At 49.9% G+C, this 20,698-nt stretch overlaps 1 protein-coding gene across 1 annotated transcript in view; it reads left to right on the top strand.

Annotated features, from left to right (window-relative positions):
* TGFB2 (transforming growth factor beta 2) overlaps window positions 1–20,698 on the top strand; it is a 59,265-nt gene that overhangs the window by 19,160 nt on the left and 19,407 nt on the right. Inside the window, exon 2 of the mRNA XM_081114378.1 lies at window positions 19,900–20,063. Coding sequence (XP_080970504.1) covers window positions 19,900–20,063 — 164 coding nt within the window. The remainder of the gene's footprint in view (window positions 1–19,899; window positions 20,064–20,698) is intronic.

Below are 20,698 nucleotides of genomic sequence, written 5' to 3'. Positions count from 1 at the left end.
TCTACCCCAGCAGAAGTAGAGTTGGGGAAAAGAGAGAGATTTCACTCGTGTTAAAAATTTTAGATACAGCAGTCCCCCCTTATCCCAAAGTTTCGCTTTTCATAGTTTCAGTGACTTGTGCTCAATGGTGGCCCGAAAATATTAAATGGAAAATTCCAGAAATAAATAGTTCACAGGTGTCAGGTGGCCCGCCATGATGAAATCTCTCAGTAGCCTGCTCCCTCTCAGACACGAGTGTCATTCTCCTCCATCCTGATATGATTTGCTCCCCCAACCGCGACGCGTTCGCCTGGTGTGAGAGGCACGCAAGTCCTGATATGTTGTGGGAAATTTATGTGTGTCAGGGAGAATCTGGAATCGGGCTTACCTCCAGAACATGTAGGGGCATCCCTCAGCCTCAGGCCCTCCCGTTGCCACCGCGGTCCCGACATGCCCGGCAGGAGCTGGCGGATGTGTCCGCAGAGAGGACCCAGGCTACGTACATCTGCGGTGCTTACCTGTTTGCTGGGAGCAGACAGGAGCGCAGTGTTCCTGGTTCCTATCTCGTGTGTGAGTTTCATGGGACCGTAACGATTTAAACATCATGGACTGTGTGCTTCTCCAGAATCCTGTTTACCTTGAACTTGGGCCTCCTGACATTGGCCTATCAGTAGATCACTCAGACCAGTGGTTCCCAACGTGGGGCACATGCCCCACAGGGGGGCAATTGGATATTTAAGGGGGGCAATTTGGGAATGAGTTATTAATAGTGAATTTTTTTGCATTTCTTATGGTTCTAAGGGCCTCATATACAGCATATAAATATATATGGTGACATTTATGTATTTCATTTCTCTATTATATGTTTTGAAACTTTATTTGCTATTTTTTCCTATCACTTCCTATTATTACTACTTTTTTTTTAAGTAATAATAATTTTTTTTTAAACAATTTCTTAGTGATTTCCTCCTCAGGACTTCAACTGTCCTTTGGTTCTTGTATTTTTCTCTGTCATGGATGCCATGTTCTTGGGAAGCTTGTTTAGACCAAGTGAATGGCCTTTGGGGCTTCCTCCACATGAACACGAGTTCACTTTTTGAATAATAAGAATTAGATGTCACAGGGGGAGGGGCATCAGGATTTTAGAGATGCCGAGATGGGGCATGGCCATCACAAGGTGGGGAACCACTGGCCTAGACACACGCTCCTTCCTGCTGTGCCCAGTGAGCAAACTGGGAGATGCCTGGCCCAGGGAGGGCCTCTCCCATGTGACTCTGGACACAGGGACAGCCATCCATGTGCGCCGATGGCCCCTGAGCGTGCCTGGAGCTGGCAAGTTCACAGTCACCCCCACAGCCTATTCTTAGCAGCAGCAGATGCCGCCATGCTGCCCCCTGCCCCCTGCCCCGGGGGCCAGCGGTGGGGAAGAGCAGACAGAAACGAAAGCATTGTGTAGCCCAGGTGCCGGACATCTGCGCCTCTGAATCGCCCCGTTGTGTGTTTGGATGCAAGTCCTGCAGCCGTTCCGTTGACTGTGAACTTTGTCCACCGGCTGGGGCCTTCATTGGTTTTGGGTCCTTCTGCAGTCGCGAGGGGCAGGCCACGCTTTTCTGACGTTGGCGTGGATGGTGTCTTTGCTCCGAGGTGGAGCGGACGTGTCTGTGTTCACATCACGGCGGGGGTGGCTGCTTTGCTTTCCTGGCCTGTGTTCCCAAGGCGGCTACTGACCTGTCCGGGTCCACACGGAGGAGGCGGAAAGGGCAGCGCCCCGGGGGACTGAGGCCATGGGGGCTTCGGGGATTGTTTATTGTGGTGTGATTGTCAGGGAGAGAGCAGATGCTGGTTCCCAAACTGCACGGATGAAGCACCAAGAACGGATAACGGGCTAGGTCCGCTGGTCCCGCGGCAAAGACTCAGGCTTGGGCTTCTGAGGTCAAAGCAAGCGGGTCCCTTATGGGAAGCGTTGATCGAGCGTCAGGACTGTGGTCTGTGCTTAGTAGCTCCAGCCCAGAGATGCTCAACTTCACTGGGTGTCAGAATCACCTGGGGCGTTGGCATTTAACAAATATTCGAGCTGGGGTGCACCTCCAGCCAGTCTGACTCATTGGGTCTGGAGTGGAAGCTGGTGTCAGTTAAAGAGCTCCCTGGAGGATGTGAACCTACTGCCGGGGTTGAGAACCTCTGCTTTGGGGGTTTACTAAGCTTTTGCTAAAACGGATTTTTTTGTCTAGTTGTCCATGTTATCATATGCATGAATGTCTCCATGAAGCAAAGGCATATATTTGGGTGGGCGTGTTGATGGATAAAGAGGACGGATTCTGTCTTTAGAAATAAAAGGAATAATAATGGTAGTGAGAGCCATCAGTTATTGAACACTTCATATTAGGCACCGTGCTAACCTCCATGTTACCCCTCTAGGAGAAACACTGTTATCGCTCCCAGTGATAAAGGGTTAAGGAAACCAGGGCTGATAGACATCAAGTCATGTCCCCATAGTCACACGGCCAGTAAGTGGTAGAGCCAGAACTTGAACTTGGCCTGTCTGACTCAGAAGGAACCCCTGGGAATGTGTGATCTAAAATCCTAAGGGAACCCTAAGAAATGCCATCATCCATTCCCAGCGGTCCTACCTGTCCCCAGTCATGGGAAGAAATGGCACCCAGTAAATATTTGTTCAACGAGGGAGTGAATGAATTTTGCAAATAGGGGCTATGAGAGAAATAGGGCTTTGTGTATTGCTAAGGGCATTTTGGGAAATGAGAGAGGCTTTCACCCATTGGCATGTCCCCCGTTTCTCCAGGGGAGCCCCCATGGCCTGGGAGCCCCCTCCCAATTGCCTACCTGCGGGAACTTTCTGGAAACTAAGCATAGCAATATTAATATCCTTAAAAAATATCTTATCCTCAGGCTTATTGAAGGATATGGCCCCTTTCTTCTCTCTCAGTAGCATTTTTCATATGATCAGTTAGGAAAAGTTCAAAGTCCCCCGGGCAGGTGGGGGCAGGAGAGAACCCATTTGTCAGCCCCTGGGAAAGAGAAGCCCAATCTTGACCCATTCTGGCCTTGGCCAGCCCTGCGGGGACCCCTGGATTGGTCCCTGCTCCCTCTCTGAGTCCCCGCTGCTGTCGCCGGAGGTACAAAGGGACAGTCAGGCTTGTGTCTTGGGTCCTTGGCCAGACAACACAAGTCGTTCTAGGGCCCTTGTTCTTCTCGTGGCAGCCTTATTTCTGCTTGAAACTCTAGTAACACTTGCAGGCTGTACCAAAATGGCTTTTAAACTCCTCTCTGGATAGAGTAGGCGGGGTTGGATTCGTACTACAGCTTTTAAGCATTTTTTTTTTTTTATTATTGCTAAGTATCCAACAGGCTGAACGGAGGAAATTCAAGTCTAACCCTGGAGGGACCTCTGTTTAGTCATCTGTCTAGACAGACGCGCTCCTATAATGGGCCTCTCTGTTTCTCTCCTTTGTTAGAGCAGACGGTGGTCCCTTTCTTTCAACTCTGCGAAGATGTCAACATTTGTGTGTTTTTTGTGTGTGTTTTTTATCCCAACCTACTGTTGATAAGCCAAGAAAGTGACTCACGCATGAGCCAAAGATGACTCTGAGTGTGACAGCGAGTCTGTGATAGAGAAGAAAGAAAACACAGGCTTTGCCTGAGGCAGGCCTGGGGGAAGTCTGACTGGGTAGCACGGGGCAAGTCAGTCACCCTGTCTGAACCCCACTTTTCTCTTCTCTATAATGGGAATTCACTTTTAAAAACCTACTTCTTAATGGCACTTAAAAAAATTATCCAGCACACAAAAATGCCTTGCATATGAAAGAGATTAAATAAACTCATTCATTCATTCATTCATTCATTCGTTCTCTCACTTGAAGGGGATCAGTGGAGCCTTTAACTTTTTTGCTTTCCTATTCTGAGAATGACAAAGCCAGAAATTCCACCCCACGTTTTTAATTTCAAGTTGGCATACACGGAGAGGAAAGCAAGTGATTTTTCTTTTAAAGTCTAGGGGGAAAAAAATTAAAAGTGGTACCAATTTCTGTAAGAGGAAAATAATATCAGAGATAGTGTTTAGAGGTTGGTAGGAGTAAGAAGGCAGAATGACACCCATTGTCCTATCAGGAGGGCTTAAAACTCTCAGACCTTGCCTAAAAGGACCAGTTGTGTTAGTAATAATTTCTACAATGAGGTGGCCCATCTCTCTCTTGTTACTTCACTTTGAGCCCTGTCCCTGAAAACAATGATGTGGGATTTTTTCTTTGTCTTATTCCATTTAATTCCATAAATATCCACTGAACATACTAGTGTATGGCCTCAAGGGCTCGGTGCCTGAATCCTACAGGTGGGTGAGAAGTGAGACAGGTAGGGCCCAGCACCAACAGCCTGGAGACCACACACCCAGGCACAGACGGAGGCCCTCCGTCTCCACTCACACAACATCGGATCGGCCACGGCCCCTCTTCAAGCCTCAGTTTCTCACCTTCCACCAAAAGGCCATTATTCCCATGGCAACGTGGCCCATGGCATGCCCCTCAACCCTGGCAATGTAGCTTTCCTTTTTCTTGAAATTCTTTTTATTGCTATAATCGCATGATAACTGCCCTCAATGGCTTACAGCCTATTTGTGGAGACTGGCCTGTAAACTAACCACCCTACACAAAGCAAAATAATTTTTAAAAAATTGCTGAATGATACTTTCACACAAAGGGCCATGGAAATGCAAAGGCGAGGTGGGTGGTTAATGAACAACTTTTCCAAGACGTTGACCCCCTCCCTGGAGACGTGAACCACGGCCTTCCAGGGAAAGGCAGGTAGAAGGCTCAGCCTCGTCTCCGGCTGCGAAAGGACAGAATCAAATAATGTCTGTTCAGAGCAAAGCTCTTCACATTTCACGGTACAGTTCACGACAATCCCCTGCATTGAAATTCCATTAGGACCCGGTGCTTCTCGCGCCTTCAGATGCCGCACGTCTGAGTCATGTCTCTCTCCGTGCAACTGCGATCAATAAAACACCCCAGTAAAATGTGGTTAACCACCGGGACATCCCTCTTCAGTCCCCACCCCCCAAATCAGCGGGGTGACTCATCCAACTCGGGGCACCGTCCCCTGATGGTCTCCACACTCAGGGAGACTTGGGCTTCTTCCGGCACCAGGCCCTGCCCGGTGCTGGTCTCCCGGCCTGTGTGGCACAGCTTGACCGACTCCTGACCCCTGGCAAGCCCAGTCCTGCCCTGTGAGCTCGGGCGGCTGTGGGCGGGGAGAAACTCTGTCCAATGTCATGGGTGTGCAGGAGAGATGCCACCTAAGGATATAGCCTGCGGTCCCTAGAGGCCTTGCTGAATACCTCTCTCTCTCTCTCTCTCTCTCTCTCTCTCTCTCCCTCCCTCCCTCCCATAGCTCTGGCTTCCTCATGTCACCTCTTTGCCATGCATCCTGAGATGAGGCCCCCCGAGTGAGCTGTTCCCTCCTTACTTTTATTTATTAAAATACATTTTTATTGATTTCAGAGAGGAAGAGAGAGGAGAGAGAGAGAGAGAGAGAGAGAGAGAGAGAGAGAGAGAGAGAGAGAAATATATCAATGATGAGAGAGAATCATTGATTGGCTGCCTCCTGCACACCCCCTACTGGGGATCGAGCCCACAACCTGGGCATGTGCCCTTGACTGGAATTGAACTTGGGACTCTTCAGTCCCCTGGCCAACGCGCTATCCACTGAGCCAAACCAGGTAGGGCCCCTCCTGGGTTTTAATTCACCGTGCATGTTGCAGTGTGTTTCCTTTCTTTTTCCCGCGCAGAAGGGACCTAGGAAACAGCATCAGTTGCGAAGGCACCGGGAGGCCTCGGGAGGACAGAGGGGAAGGAGTGGGAGGGAGGGCGATAGAAAACAGGTGTGACAGGGGCACAGCGAGGCCTTTACCTGCTGCTGTTCGGGCCTGTGGCCACTTGAGCAGCACCTTCCCGGGCCAGCGAAGCCACTCGGGTGTCTGTACCCAACTGTGGCTGCCCTCCCAGCATCCTCGAAACAGGACCTTCTGTCACCCGCAGGGGAAGAGTGGCCTGGCTGCGGCCCTCCTTTGGAAAGCTGACCAGGACACTGCTCTGTGTTGACGCTTCCTTCCTTCCTGGTGCTTGCAAAGGCTCCTAGGTAGGCCTTTGGGAGGAGGTCTTACTGGCAGGTTCCGCGTTAGGTGTCTGGGAGATGAGATGAAGCCAGTTGCAAAGGGTTCCCTCGCCCAGCCGGCCTGGCTCAGTGGTTGAGCATCAACCTATGAACCAGGAGGTCAAGGTTCGATCTCTGGTCAAGGGCACATGCCCGGGTTGCGGGCTCGATGCCCAGTAGGGGGCGTGCAGGAGGCAGCTGATCAATGATTCTCATCATTGATGTTTCTCTCTCTCTCTCTCTCCCCCACTCCCCTCCTCTCTCTGAAATACAATATGTATACATATTTTAAAAAGTGGTATCCTTTTCCTGTTCTTCTGACGGAGAGTTCAGTCCTGACATATAAGTCCTTGAAGGCCTATGCTTAAGTCACCAGCTGTGATATGACTTAATGGTATCGTTTTTCTTGACTTGCTTTTGGTCAGTGGCCAACCGTGGGCTGATAAGCCCTCCTGCACATAACTTCTTTTACCTACTTAAGAACATGTCCCCTTTGGCTAAGCCCCTGTACCTACTTTCTCCCAGTCACACTTAATAATAACAATGACAGTAATAGCATATTAATGACTTCTACTCAGTGCTGCTTAAACTCCAGGTATGCTCAGCGCTTTAGAGCTAGGAGTCATTGATCCTGCCCATAATCCATAGGTGTTATTAATTTCTCCATTTCACATAAAAAAAAAAAAAAAAACGATGCCGAGAGAGATGAATAATTTGCCCAAGGTCCATGTCCGTGAAGTGGTAGACCCAGGGCACGCACCCACCATAGCTGCCTCTATCATCCTGACACGTTCGCAGTAATCAGAAGGTCAAGTCACTCGCTAGTCATGTGACACACCGTGGGGTGGTGTGGCCCAATGGTTACGGACACAGACTCCAGCATGAAATTGCCTAGGTCTTTTGTTTGTGGGGGAAGGCAGTCCCCGCTGGAAGCGGAGTCCACCTGGCCTGAAACCTATCCATCATTTACATATTGGAAGCCGATGGGGTGTGTATACACGGGGTGCTCCTTGGGGTCTATACTGAAAACAGCCATCAGCACCCCCCCTTCTCTTTAGATGACTTAAAAAAAAAAGCAACACACACACACAAAAAACGAACCCCTTTGATTAGCCAACAGTCCCGATGTTTAGAGAGCTGTAGGATTTTTAATATCTTTATTTGAATTGCACGCAGCGGCCAAATGTCGTTTGGCCCTGGGCTGCTGCTGTGTATACGTGTCCCGGTGCCAAGAAGCAACTGAGCTCCGCCTGGGATGCCAAGCATTCCAGACCTGTTACCTTGTAAGTGTAATATTTACCAGATTTTTGCTTCATCTGCAGATGGAGAGCAGGGCTGAGTGTGTGTGTGTGTGTGTGAGGGGGGGGGTGAAGGGGGTGGAGGGGGAGAATGGGAGGAGAGCGGCCAGGCTGCTGGCCAGGGAGCTTGAGTTCAGAGGAATCCCTGGGTGAGTAGGTAGCTGGGAAGGTGAGCAAAGATTCGCTGGAAATGGCCCTTTTGCTGGCAACTGGGAACCTAAGATGAAAATAATAATAGAGGCCAAAGGTTGGGGTGCTCCCTGGGGGCCAGGCACAGAGCTAACCATTCCTGCTTTCCTCCTCCCAGCTCCCAGCTCCCCATTTCATAGATGCCAAGTGCAGTTTCAAGAGTAAGTGGCTTGCCCAAGGTCCTGCTCCGAGGCGGGTCTTGACTTTCACTTCAGTGAAACTGGGGTGGAGAAGGGATAAGCGTGGCCAAGTCAGACCACCAGGAGCCAAGTCGCTCTCGGCGTCCTGTGTGGGTTCTGACGTCCTCTGAGCCTCCCAACCCCCTGCAACATGGCTGTCACTCCCACTTTACAGAGGAGGAAGCTGAGCCCTAGAGGGATGAAGAGATCTTTGCCCAAGGCCAGCGTAGACGAGGCAAGCCCAGGGGTGTCATCTGGGTCTACTGAGTCCCAGACCTTCAATTGTGAGTCACAGCACGTGTCTGTTAGGCGCCGGTGCCAAGGTTACAAAAAAAAAATCAAACCTGCCCGGCCGGTGTGGCTCAGTGGTTGAGTGTTGACCAGTGAACCAGGAGGTCACGGTTCGATTCCTGGTCAGGGCACACGCTTGGGTTGTGGGCTCGATCCCCAGTAGGGGGCGTGCAGGAGGCAGCTGCTCAATGATTCTCTCTCATCATGGGTGTTTCTATCTCTCTCTCCCTTTCCTTTGCTCTCTGAAATCCATTAAAAAAAATGCATATTAAACACAGAACAAAAACCCAAGCCCTCCACCTCTGGACCAAGCACATCTCGCTGTCATGTTCCTAAAAATCCAGGGGCTTAGGGCAGAGGTCTAGCCACACAGTTCCGAACTCCCTATGCCCATCAACAGAGCTAGTAGATGAGAAAATGTTATTAGGAGTGTGTGTGTGTGTGTGTGTGTGTGTGCATGTACATACAGTAGGCGGGGGGGGGGGGGGATGGGGGGAAAGGGGAGTTATGGCAGGACCCGGCAGAATTATTGTCAAAGTGCAGAGAGCAGCACTTGCCTGAGAATCACGCGTCATGTCCCGTATGGTACTGTTATCATCTTTCTATCTGATGAGTAAATGCAGACAAGACCCCCAAGGTCAGCAGAGGGAGATGGTGACCCCTGGCCTGAGTTCTCTTTGCCCTCCGCCTCTGGGGCTGCCATGGGGACCCTCAGTGTCGCCGTACATTTTGGCGGGGAGTTGAGTGGAAATTGAGCCATGGCCTCAGAAGCCACCCCCCTTCAGGGCTCAGGACTGTCTTTCCAGGAGACGGGGAATGAAAACAGAAGGAGGTCCCTGCCCGGAGGCCCCTGGCCCAGCCCTTACTCAGCGGCTGGGGAAGACGCTCTGGTTGACTCTCACCCCAAAAGCAGTATTTTTAGCTGCAGGTGGAAAATTAGAAAAGCGAAGGTGTGAGATGAAGTCGCCGGGAGCCAAACAAAACCCCCGGCGCTTCCAGGCGCACATGCAGACGGCCGGGGCCTCTGATTCATGCCGATGCCGGGCTGATAAAGTGGCTGCTTACAGCACCACGCACTCCCAAATTAAAGCAGGTAGCTGGCTGACTTCTCTGTGGAAATTCCCTTTTTTAAATTCTTTTTCTTTCTCTGCTGGCTTGGCCGCGCCACTGGGTCCCGCTGGACATTTGGGCAAAGGAACAGAAGCCAAAGAATGATTTTCCGTCATTTCAGACCTTGAGGCAGAAGACAGGGGAGTCATTTGCCTGGAGGGGAGTGGCCAGGGTGTAGGGAGAGGAGTCTGCATTAGGAAGGAGGACGATCGTGACCAGCTCCTGCTCCCAGCACAGTGCTGAGAGCATCTTCAAAGGCTATATCGCTGGTCTCCTGCGGGCTCGCCTTTCTCATCCCTTCCAAGCCCCGGCGGTATATGGAGGAGTGATGGGCTGTTTCTCTTTGGATCGCTCATCTTGATTTTTTTAAAAAATATATTTTTATTGATTTCAGAGAGGAAGGGAGAGGAAGCGAGAGATAGAAACATCAGTGATGAGAGAGAACCATGGATCGGCTGCCTCCTGCACGCCCCCCCTCCTGGGGATCAAGACCACAACCCGGGCTTGTGCCCTTGACCAGAATCAAACCCGGGACCCTTCAGTTCACAGGCCGATGCCCTATCCACTGAGCCAAACCAGCTAGGGCTCATCTTGATTCTTGAAAATAACTGAGTACAGGGTGAGGAGGTTGTTATATGGATAAGCCAGGGAGTAAGCTGTGTGCAGAGTCTTCTTGGGAGTAATTGGGCTTTTGAATGAAACACTACATGATAAGGAAAAGGTTCAGGGAAGGAAACAAAGCAAAAGGGCAGGGAACCAACCGCGGGAGGGAGCCTCAGAGCTTCAATTCTGCCCTTGGGAGTCACGGACAGCTGCGGGGCTGGGGTAGGATGGCAGCAGAGGTTTCCCGGGAAGACCTTCAGCCCAAACGGACCCCCATTTAGACAGGACTTGACCCCCCCGTTTTCTCCGTGTTTAATCCCCCGGGGATTTGTACCTGATCTTTAGAAGGTATTCGAGGCAAGAACAGCATGCGAGGCAAGAACGCAGGTGTCTGTTTTTAAATGTATCCTCTATTGTAAGTATGAATCGACATTAAGAACACAGGAACCTTCAACAAAATATATCGTTATTGACTTCAGAGAGAAAGGGGGAGAGAGAGAGAGAAACATCAATGATGAGAGAGAATCATGGATCGGCTGCCTCCTGTACACCCCACACTGGGGATTGAGCTCATAACCCAGGCATGTGCCCTGACCGGGAATTGAACCATGGCCTCCTGGTTCATAGGTCGACGCTCAACCACTGAGCCATGCCGGCTGGGCACTTGTCCATCTCTTGACTTGAGTTTGTTCCTTAGTTCACACTGGCTGTGCGTGTGTGTGTGTGTGTGTGTGTATATATATATATATCTCTGTGGTGCCCTGGGTTCTACTCATTTTTGCCCTGTTAGGGTCAGAAAACTGCGGCTCTCGAGCCACATGCGGCTCTTTGGCCCCTTGAGTGTGGCTCTTCCTAAGCCTTAGGAGTACCCTAGTTAAGTTAATAACAATGTACCTACCTATATAGTTTAAGTTTAAAAAATTTGGCTCTCAAAAGAAATTTCAATTGTTGTACTGGTGCTATTTGGCTCTGTTGACTAATGAGTTTGCCGACCACTGGCCTAACACATTTCAGAAGCACCTGGCTTTATTCGAAGAGCTCTTCTTTAATGAGGACTTACTTAGTGCTTTTTGAGAAGTGGAGGGGAGCCATTGACTTGGAACTAAATGGACATGTGCCTCGTCCCGTCTACACTGCTGTCCTGAGAGAAGCAGTGCAGGGCAAGCTCAGAAGCCACCTGAGTGTTGACACGTCCGCAGCAGACTTCTGAAGCCCTCCAAGGAAAATAGAGGGGGAGGGGAGACAGAGTTTAGGCTTCAAAAGAAAAGAAACTCATTTCTTAAGAATTCACGCTTCTCGCCCTAGCTGGTTTGGCTCAGTGGATAGAGCATCGGGATTGTGAACTGAAGGGTCTCGGGTTTGAGTGCGGTCAGGGCACATGTCTGGGTTGGGGGCTCGATCCCCCCAGTGTGGGGCGTGCGGGAGGCAGCCAGTCAATGATTCTCTCTCATCATTGATGTTTCTACTCTCTCTCTTTTTCCCTTCCTCTCTGAAATAAAAATAATATAGATTTAAATATACATTTTAAAAAAAGAATTCACGCTTCTTAAAATTACAGCACCTTCCCTCTTTGCTAGGGTGTAAAATAAACTAGACCTGGTTGCATTAACTCTTCGGACACCCTGGCTGTTCCTGTTTAGTCACTTTCCTCTCCCGATTGTCCCAGAGAGCAGATTAAAATCGGTACATTTTACAGCCGCTGTCCACCCAAATCACACCATCGAAGCGAAATTCTTGGGCTTGCTCTCAGATAATTAAATAAAAAGAACACACACTCAGACATTGTGCTATGCAGAGTCTTACTTTAAAGACTGTTTTCATTTCCTCTCACTAACGGTGGCCTGGCCTTGAGCAGAGGGCTGCTTAGCACCCAAATGAACACGATTTCTTAAAACCTGCCTAAAGCACGGAGCCCCATTCCGGGACGCGGCGGCCCGAATTCATCTGGATTCCTATAATTCCTGTAGTCCCCGTATCTTAATTGCCCAGAGCTATGCTGCCAATACAAACAGGATGGGGGGAGCGTACACGCCCTTCACAAATACACCCTCCAACCCTAGGAAACACCATCCTTTGAGACTCTACAACAGTGTTTGGAAGGCACTGCATGGCTGTCTACCCAGATGCTAATAAGGACAGGGATCACTCACAACTCCTTCAGGGCAATTCTTCCTTCCCACCACCTCCCTAGTTCACGTTCAGGGCCAGCATTCGGCATCAAGAACAATTCAGACCTTCCCATCAGCTTCCCCAGGAACCCTGTTTGGAAACTAACTCTCAGAGGGCCGATGAGTGGGGGATGGGCGTTTCAGGGTGAGGTGGGTTCTAGAACCTCCCGTTGGCCATCATCTTTGATGATTCTCAGTAGGACACAGCTGTCCTGTTCATCTGCCTTGAAGAAAATGTGCTACTGGGTGAATGTTTTGTTTGTTTTAAATTCTAAATATGTTTTGATTGATTTCAGAGAGGAAGGGGAGATGGAGAGAGAGAGAAACATCAATGATGAGAGAAAATCATTGATCAGCTGCCTCCTGCATGCCTCCTACTGGGGATCGAGCCCACAGCCCGGGCATGTGCCCTGACGAGGAATTGAACCCTGGCTTCCTGGTTCATAGGTTGATGCTCAACCACTGAGCCACACTAGCAGGATTTCTAAGGATTTCTAAGTAGTGCCAACTGGAAAGGGAATGGATCAGCTTCTGTGGCAGGACTAGACCCACTGGGTACACGAGTAGGTAAGCATATCTGAGGCCAAGATAGGGAAGAGACCGTCGTAGGCCATCCACCTGGGTTCCCAGCCTGGGAGTCCGGGAGAGGCTGTCCTGTCTTGTCTTGTAGACAAAACCGTAATAAGAGGAACTAGATACCAACAACAGTGAGAGAGGACCGAGTGCCCGCCAGGCAGTTCCTTTGTGGGCTCTCAGTTCTAAATGCCACCAGGAGTCTCCGAGAGGCTGAATATTGGCTGTGTTTGCTTTTTTTCCTCTCAAACTGCATCACCCAGGCCCTCTCTTCCTCTTCGTATTTACTCACTCCCAGGTCCCGACTGTAAGATGTTCATAGTCATAGCCCGTGGCCACGTGATGAAATTAGTAAATAGCTTGCAATCCTCGCAGGGTGTGCCCTGCTGCGCATTAGCTTAGCTTTCGGGCGCAGCAGGGATCAGCATCGTGCCTCCAAGTCCTTAGGCGGTAGCGTCACAAAGCAGCTCCCTGGAAACAGAGAGAAGCGTCCAGTGCACGGGAGACACGCCCTGGCCATTATACTCATCGCTGCTGTGATTTTAGGAAGATTAGAGAAAGACCTGCAGGCTGGTAAGGAGTCGCCACACCCAGTGAGCAGTCAGAAGTCCACCCCAGTCCCTGCAGGGCTGTGGGAAGGACGGAGACTGTTGGAGCTTGTGCCTCTTTGCGGGGATGAGCAAGAATGTTCGAGATGGTGCATTTTAATTCTTACCTCGCCAGTGTTTTGCTTTTTTTTTTTTTCTGGAAAGATTGGACTCCTCCGTTTTTCAGTCTCTAGAAAGAGATTAAGGAGAAAAAGGGGCTCTAATCCGCTAAGAGCTTAAAGATGCGCTTCTCAATTTCCAAGTTGAATTCGTCCGTGCAGTCGACACACTGTGCCTTCCTCCTGTTGGCCGTGTAGGGAGCCGTGGCTGAATTCTGGGAGAGTTGTGGGGCTCACCATGTCGTGGGGGTCACCGGCCTCTTTAAACACCAGTAGCGGATCAGACCCATGACTGTTCTGCCCCGTGGATAGTGTAGAGAGAAAAAGGACAGATAGAAGAGACGTAAGAAAAAAGGATAAGATAAAGAATGTGGAACAAGGGAAAAAGAGAGGATGATAGGGGGTGAGAGAGAGAAAGAAAGGAACCCCAAAGCAAGAGAGCTTAGGTGCTTTAGCGAATGAGACAGTGGCAGGGCAGTGAGGCCATTGCAAGGGGTATGTCCCATTCACCGTGCACCTGCCCCTGGTCCCTGACACGCCCTACGTGAGCCAGGGGTCTCCCTGCAGCCGTAGTGAACCCACCCCTTTCCACAACCAAGGCTCTTCCTGCTAGAACCCAGCACCCCCCACCCCAAAGGCCTGTCTCCTGAGCATGATGAGGCAGGGAGAGGCCTCGAAACGAAATAGGTGTCTCCTTGCAGGTGGGTGTTATGAGGGAGCTGGAAACTTTGCAGTGGAAACTAGAAACCCTGAACTCAAGCAAGCCCCCCCCCCCACCCCCCCGCACCCAGGTCGCCTCCCCTGCGACTGCATTTGGTGTCAGAAGGGGATCCCAGGCTCATGCCGACAGCCCGTCCCGTCTCAAATAGCAGGGAGATGAAGGCCAAGTCCCGTAGCTGACGCTGACACAGTTAGACTCCCCGTTGCCAAAGGCACGTCCAGTCTGACACCGGCCCCACGTGGCGACTCCCGCTTTCAATCACAGATGCTCGGGGGCTGGGTTACATTTCATAGGAGCGACGGCGGAGGGAGCGTCAGAAGCCACCGCGGATGCGCTGTTTATTTCTCGGTCGTTTTGTGTGAAATTGCTGTGACTTGAATGTCAGCAGTGTTTGGGATGTGGTAGTGAAATGAAATCCATCGCTGGCGTGCCAAGACAAATTTCAGGAAACCCTAAAACACAATTGTCTTGGTTTCTTGCTTGGCTGTGTCTGCACACACACACACACACACACACACACACACACACACGGAGGCTGGTTTATTGGCCTCCAACTGCTCAGTGGGTTGCTGGTCTTGCCACCCTCTCGGGACATCTAATGGATCCCAAACTGCTTCCCTCAAAAAGCTGGGGGTGTCAGGGACAAGGGGCCATGGCGCGCATTAGGCTCGTCAAAGTCCATGCCGATTACTGTAAAGCTATGGGAGCCCAGCCATTTCTGGGAAGGAAAACAAGGACTTTGTTCTATGCCTCCAGGAGCTGGGAGGTAAGAGCCCGTGCAGGATGGGCGTCCACATACTGGGCCTTGCATTCAAGTTTCTGGAGCTTTCCTGCAAGGCCAAGCTGATCTCTAGTTGAGAAGGAGCCAGTTTTAAAATATATATGTATATATATTTTATTGGTTTCAGAGAGGAAGGGAGAGGGAGAGAAGGATGGAAACATCAATGATGAGAGAGAATCACTGATCGGCTGCCTCCTGCACGCCCCCTACTGGGGATCGAGCAACCTGGGCAGGTGCCCTGACCGGGGATCAAACCGTGACCTCTTGGTTCGTAGGTCAATGCGCAACCACTGAGCCACAGCGCCTGGACAAGGAGCCACTTTTTTTGTATCCAACTTTGTGACAAGGCTCCGACAGGGGTTTGGTATTTCTGCCTGGGGTGGCATTCATGCCTTCAACTCGGGCTCCTCTGTGCAGAAGGCAGAAGCCACAGTGTTGATAGAAAGGCCAGCTTCACTTTGTGGCCACGAGTTATTTTATTCTCCTTGCTTTTCATTCCTTTATCTGTGAAATGGGGATTAAAAGCTCATTCTCAGCAGCATGTAGACTAGTATAACCTGGGAGGGGACCTGAGGTAGAATTCTGAGGGAGACCAGGCCATTCATTCTCTCTAGGGTGTGGATGGCGGGATGGAGGCATGCTATTCATCCCTCCCTAGTTCATGACACTGAGTAACCGCGGGAAGGGAAGCCTGGCCAAGTTCATTGTGGTTAGACCACAGTCTAGGGCAGACGTTATCAAGCTTCAGTGCAAGGCAGAGTCACACGCGATTCGCCCTTAAGGTCTGGGATGGAGCCAGGTGATAAGCATTATCAGCAAGCTCCCCAGGTGAGTCCCACGCAGGCGGTGAGTGACGATTGTCTAATGTAGAATTTAGGGGAGAAAACCCGTTTTGGAGGCTCACCCCTGGGGAGAATGACGTAACGGCAGAGCTGTGAGCGAGGTGATGGCCATCTAGCTCGGCCACCCTCAGATTCAGGACACCCCACTGCGTCTTTGGGGACAAGGTATAGCTCACAAGGGCCTGAATTTTTCCAGGGAGGTGCTCCCAACATTGTGGCCAGTGCATTCCTTTTAAACTTTTCTATGAGAAAAATTTTTTAATATTGAGCCAAAGGGTGACTCCCTGGCTCTACCGAAAGTAAGACCTTCCCATCGGAAGGATTTGGAATCTCTGAAGGGATGTGATGTGTCTCTAAGTCCCCCTCTTCTTCAAGCTGAATGTTCTCAGTTCTTCTCTGAGGGCTTCTCCAGCCGGCCTGTGCGTGAGCATCATGGAAGAGCTTAGAAAAGTCCACTGGGTTCAATGGCACAGAGTCTCGGGACCTGGGTCCCAGGAATGGGTATTTTAAAAGCTCTTCACATTGGAAAAGGTGAAAGGGATTAGAACTGCAAATCCCCAGCCGTAAGAATAGTCACAGGGCCCTAGCCGGGTTGGCTTAGTGCAGCGGTTCTCAACCTGTGGGTCGCGACCCCTTTGGCGGTCGAACGACCCTTTCACAGGGGTCGCCTAAGACCGTCCTGCATATCAGATATTTACATGACGATTCATCACAGTAGCAACATGACAGTGATGAAGTAGCAACGAAAATAATTTTATGGTTGGGTCACAGCAATGGGGAACTGTATTTAAAGGGCCAGAAGGTTGAGAACCACTGGCTTACTGGCTAGAGCATCCACCTGTGGACTGAAAGGTCCCGGGTTTGATTCTGGTCAAGGGCACATGCCCGGGTTTCGGGCTCGCTCCCCAGTGGGGGACGTGTGGGAGGCAGCTGATCAATGAATCTCTTATATTGATGTTTCTATCTCTCTCTCCCTCTCCCTCTCCCTTCCTCTCTGAAATCAGTAAAAATATATATTTAAAAATGCAATAAATAAGCTGGGCAATTAGTGAGAATCATGGGGGCACTTCACTTTTCTAAGAGCCTCAGAGTTCTTGCATTGCTGCAATTTCTGCTTTTCTGTTTCCTGCTAGTGTGGTCGCTTCATTGTGGTCACAAGACCAACACAGAGTCCCTGGTGGGAGCTTCTCAGCTTTCTTCTCACCTCGTGCATTGAACTGCTTCTCCTTCTAAAGCAAGATCCGAGAACATGGATTTGTATTTTCAGGCCCTTGAACTAGAATCAGCTGAAATGGTTAGAATAGCCTGAAGCAGTGGTCGGCAAACTCATTAGTCAACAGAGCCAAATATCAACAGTACAACGATTGAAATTTCTTTTGAGAGCCAAATGTTTTAAACTTAAACTATATAGGTAGGTACATTGTTATTAACTTCATTAGGGTACTCCTAAGGCTTAGGAAGAGCCACACTCAAGGGGCCAAAGAGCCGCATGTGGCTCGCGAGCCGCAGTTTGCTGACCACCCGCCTGAGGAGCGGAGGACGCTGGCCAACGTGGGGCGGTGGGAGGGGGCGGGGGAGCAGAACCACCCCCTTTTTGGAGCCCCCACTTCATGATCAAGCTGCTCCTGTAAATATTTGCAAGCGCCCCTTCAAAGCTTGAAAGCCTAGGACACGACCCTTGGACGGTTTGCTTAGAAGAAGAAACAAAATTGACCTCGTGGCCTGCGGCAGCCATAAAAAGAAAGCGTGTGTAGGGCCAAGGACCAGGAGGGGGAGGGGGAGAGCCGTAATGGCTCAAAGTTTAATAAACACAAAAGAGAATAAAAATAAATCTCAAGAGCTCTTATATGCACACTTGATGGAAGGATGAGAGGTGGCGGGTGGGTGTGAACGATGGGTGTTCGTGGGGGCTGGTGGATCAGGCCTGCGGGGGAAATGAACTGGATGTTTACGCTTCCTAACGACAGGAAACACACTGAATGGGCTTTGCTCTTCCAGGATGCGCTTTCGAAGCATGTGTGCGGCGTCTGATGGGGAGGCCACGGGAAGATGCAGGCGGCCACTAGGCCTGAGGAAGGGTCTGGGCAAAGCAGAGAGGGGCCAGAGCCCACACGAATGGCCCCACCCCCACCCAGGCTTCTTGTCCCAGGTGCTGAGCCGATCGGTGAATACCAACCCGTTCAATCACCTGGGCTGGGCCTGTTCAGAGGAGAGAGGGAAATCGATTTCTTCTTAGCAGCTACCTTTAAAAAATATATATATGTATGTGTGTGTGTGTGTGTATATATATATTGATTTCAGAGAGGAAGGGAAAGGGAGAGAGAGATAGAAATATGAATGATGAGAGAGAATCATTGATCAGCTGCCTCCTGCACACTCCCTACTGGGGATCGAGCCCGCAGCCCAGGCATGTGCCGTTGACTGGAATTGAACCCAAGACCCTTTAGTCTGCAGGCTGATGCTCTATCCATTGAGCCAGACTGGCTAGGGCAGCAGCTACCTTTTCAAATTGCTTTGCTAGGGGCTCCAAAAAACGTTCCTGCTTGTGTGACTGGTTGCCCTCCTTGAAAACTGCCCGCCAGCTATTTCACGGCCATTGCTGTGTCGAAAGGAATGCTTTCTTTTCTCCAAGACCTGGATGGCTTTAGATTTTTTAAAAAATGTGTTTGTTTGTTTGTCTCTGAGACTTTCGGCTCCCTCAGTTCACACAGTCGTCTCTGCAGCAGGCCTCCGGCAAAGCATGGCTTGGACCTCACTTCCCCGTGAGCTGCTGTCTGAGAATCCAGGGCCCGGGCACAGGGACGGGCCAGGCTCTGGGGCTTTGAGGCTGAGAAAGTGCAGAGCTCCTCAGATGAGGAATTCTTGGTGTGTTCCGAGCCTTTTTGTGTTTTTTTTTTTTCAGTGTAATTGTCAGGGCACGGATTTCTCCAGAAATCAAGAAAGGTATTTATGTCTATTTTAAGATCGGCAGGATGGCTCATTTATTTAATAAGAACTTGGCCTTGCCAATAGCCAGATGCCTGAGTCTTTCAAGGCTCCTCATTGATGACCGGCTATGCAAACAGTGGATATTCGGTAAACTGTGTGTGTGCAGAGTCCCGTCCTGGGTATGCAGAGAAGAAGAAAGACTTGGCAAACAAGATCTTTGCCCTCCAGGTCCTTAAAATTGCACGGGGGAAACCAACCAAACAAACATAATGCAGGAGTCATCAACACATCTGTCAAGAGCCATCAGCAACAGTGAAAGATTCTGTTGAGACGAAGCTAAGCCGTCCAGGAGAGGGTAGAAGGGAGTAATGAAGGCACCAGAGCGGATAGAACATTCTGGAATAAGGAAAGAAAGTTTGCAAGAGATTTTAGACTAGGATGGTGGAAAGATCTGAAGCAAGTGGCCTGCCCAGGGTAAGGGCTCAATCAATGGGTATTGTGTAGGATGCATGGGGCTGGAATTTGGACCTGCTTTGCTATTTCGTATGGCCTCCGTTGCATCTTCAAAAGTGATGGCAGGTGATTACAAAATAATAACAACACCCTAGCCACCCTGAGCTTGAAAGTGTGGTGTGCTGTTTTACATGGCTCAGCACTGAAGGAATTTGGGCCGATTCTTTCTCTCCATTAGCCAAGATTCCCTCCACCAAGGGCATTATCTTGAATAAGGAATTTGAAGACTGGATGCTGTATCGCTGGTATATGGCTATAGTTTTGTTTTGTTTTTAATTTCGATTTCCTCATCCCAACTTAACTAGAGGGTGTATTTGGTCACATGTGTGTGAAAAAAACAAACTTTCGAAGCCAAGAAAAGATGCAATACATGAACCTGGAGAGAGCAGAACATTTGGATGCCAAAATTTCAAGGAAAAAAAATACATGGGCAAAACTGCTTGCCATTAGGAGCTATTTTCTTGGCGTATGTGATTAAAGTGTATGCGAGTCTGACAGCTCTCTCCAGCATCAACTGTCACGAACATGCTCCAATGCATGACCATCTAGCATTTTCCACGGCTCTGCCAACTTTCAAACGAGAGGGTTAACTACACGCCCGCAAATGGAGTTGGAAGTGGTTTGTTAATCTCCATTAATCTGCTACTCCTGTAACCAAACGCACATGTTTATTTTATTCCCCCCCCCCTAGTTAAATTGTTAATGGTACGAAATTGGCGATTGAAAACGAAATCGTTCTGTAGATATTTTCCTTATGGTTTCTTGAGACTGTCTCATGGCTGCACTTTTTCTTTTTGAGAGAGAGAGAGAACAATGGATTTTTATCATTTTCAATGATCGCCCTAACTTTTCACAGATGCCATCCCGCCCACTTTCTACAGACCCTACTTCAGAATCGTCCGCTTTGACGTCTCGGCGATGGAAAAGAACGCTTCCAATCTGGTGAAGGCGGAGTTCAGAGTCTTCCGTCTACAGAACCCCAAAGCCAGGGTGCCCGAACAGCGGATCGAACTGTACCAGGTAACCTTTGTCTGGGTTGTTGGCATGGACTACCAGCTTGAAGCCTTCGTATTCTTAGATTTTTCTGAGCTGATATAAACCATCCTATACATCCACACGCATGATATATAGACCCTCATTTGTTATTCCTCCATCACTCCGGAAGGAAGAACCTTTAGAATGGCGTGGTGATGCCCTGAGCACACTTTTGCGGTCGAACGAATGGCTAGAGTACCCACCCATTTAGCCCAGTTCACCCCCTAATCTGGAAAGTCAGATAACCTAGGTCCAATCCCACTCTGAGAGAAGTCACTGACTTTCCTCCTTTCATCCTATAGCTGTCATCCCTTTCTCCTCGTCTTTCTTTCTTCCCTTTCTTAAATATATTTTATTGATTTCAGAGAGGAAGAGAGAGAGAATTATTGATCAGCTGCCTTCTGCAGGCCCCCCCCCCCGCCCCCACTGGGGGTCGAGCCTGCAACCTGGGACCCTCCACAGGCTGACGCTCTAGCCACTGAGCCAAACCGGCTAGGGCTCTTATTCTTTTTTTAAAAAAATATATTTTGACTTCAGAGAGGAAGAAAGAGGGAGAGAGAGAAACATTAGTGACGAGAGAGAATCATTGATTGGCTGCCTCCTCCATACCCCCTACTGGG

The sequence above is a fragment of the Myotis nattereri genome (genome assembly GCF_964212035.1).
Source record: "Myotis nattereri genome assembly, chromosome: 20".
In the NCBI taxonomy this organism is placed as follows: Eukaryota; Metazoa; Chordata; class Mammalia; order Chiroptera; family Vespertilionidae; genus Myotis; species Myotis nattereri.
The sequence above is the reverse complement of the archived record's forward strand: the minus strand, read 5'-3'. Positions and strand labels throughout refer to the sequence as shown.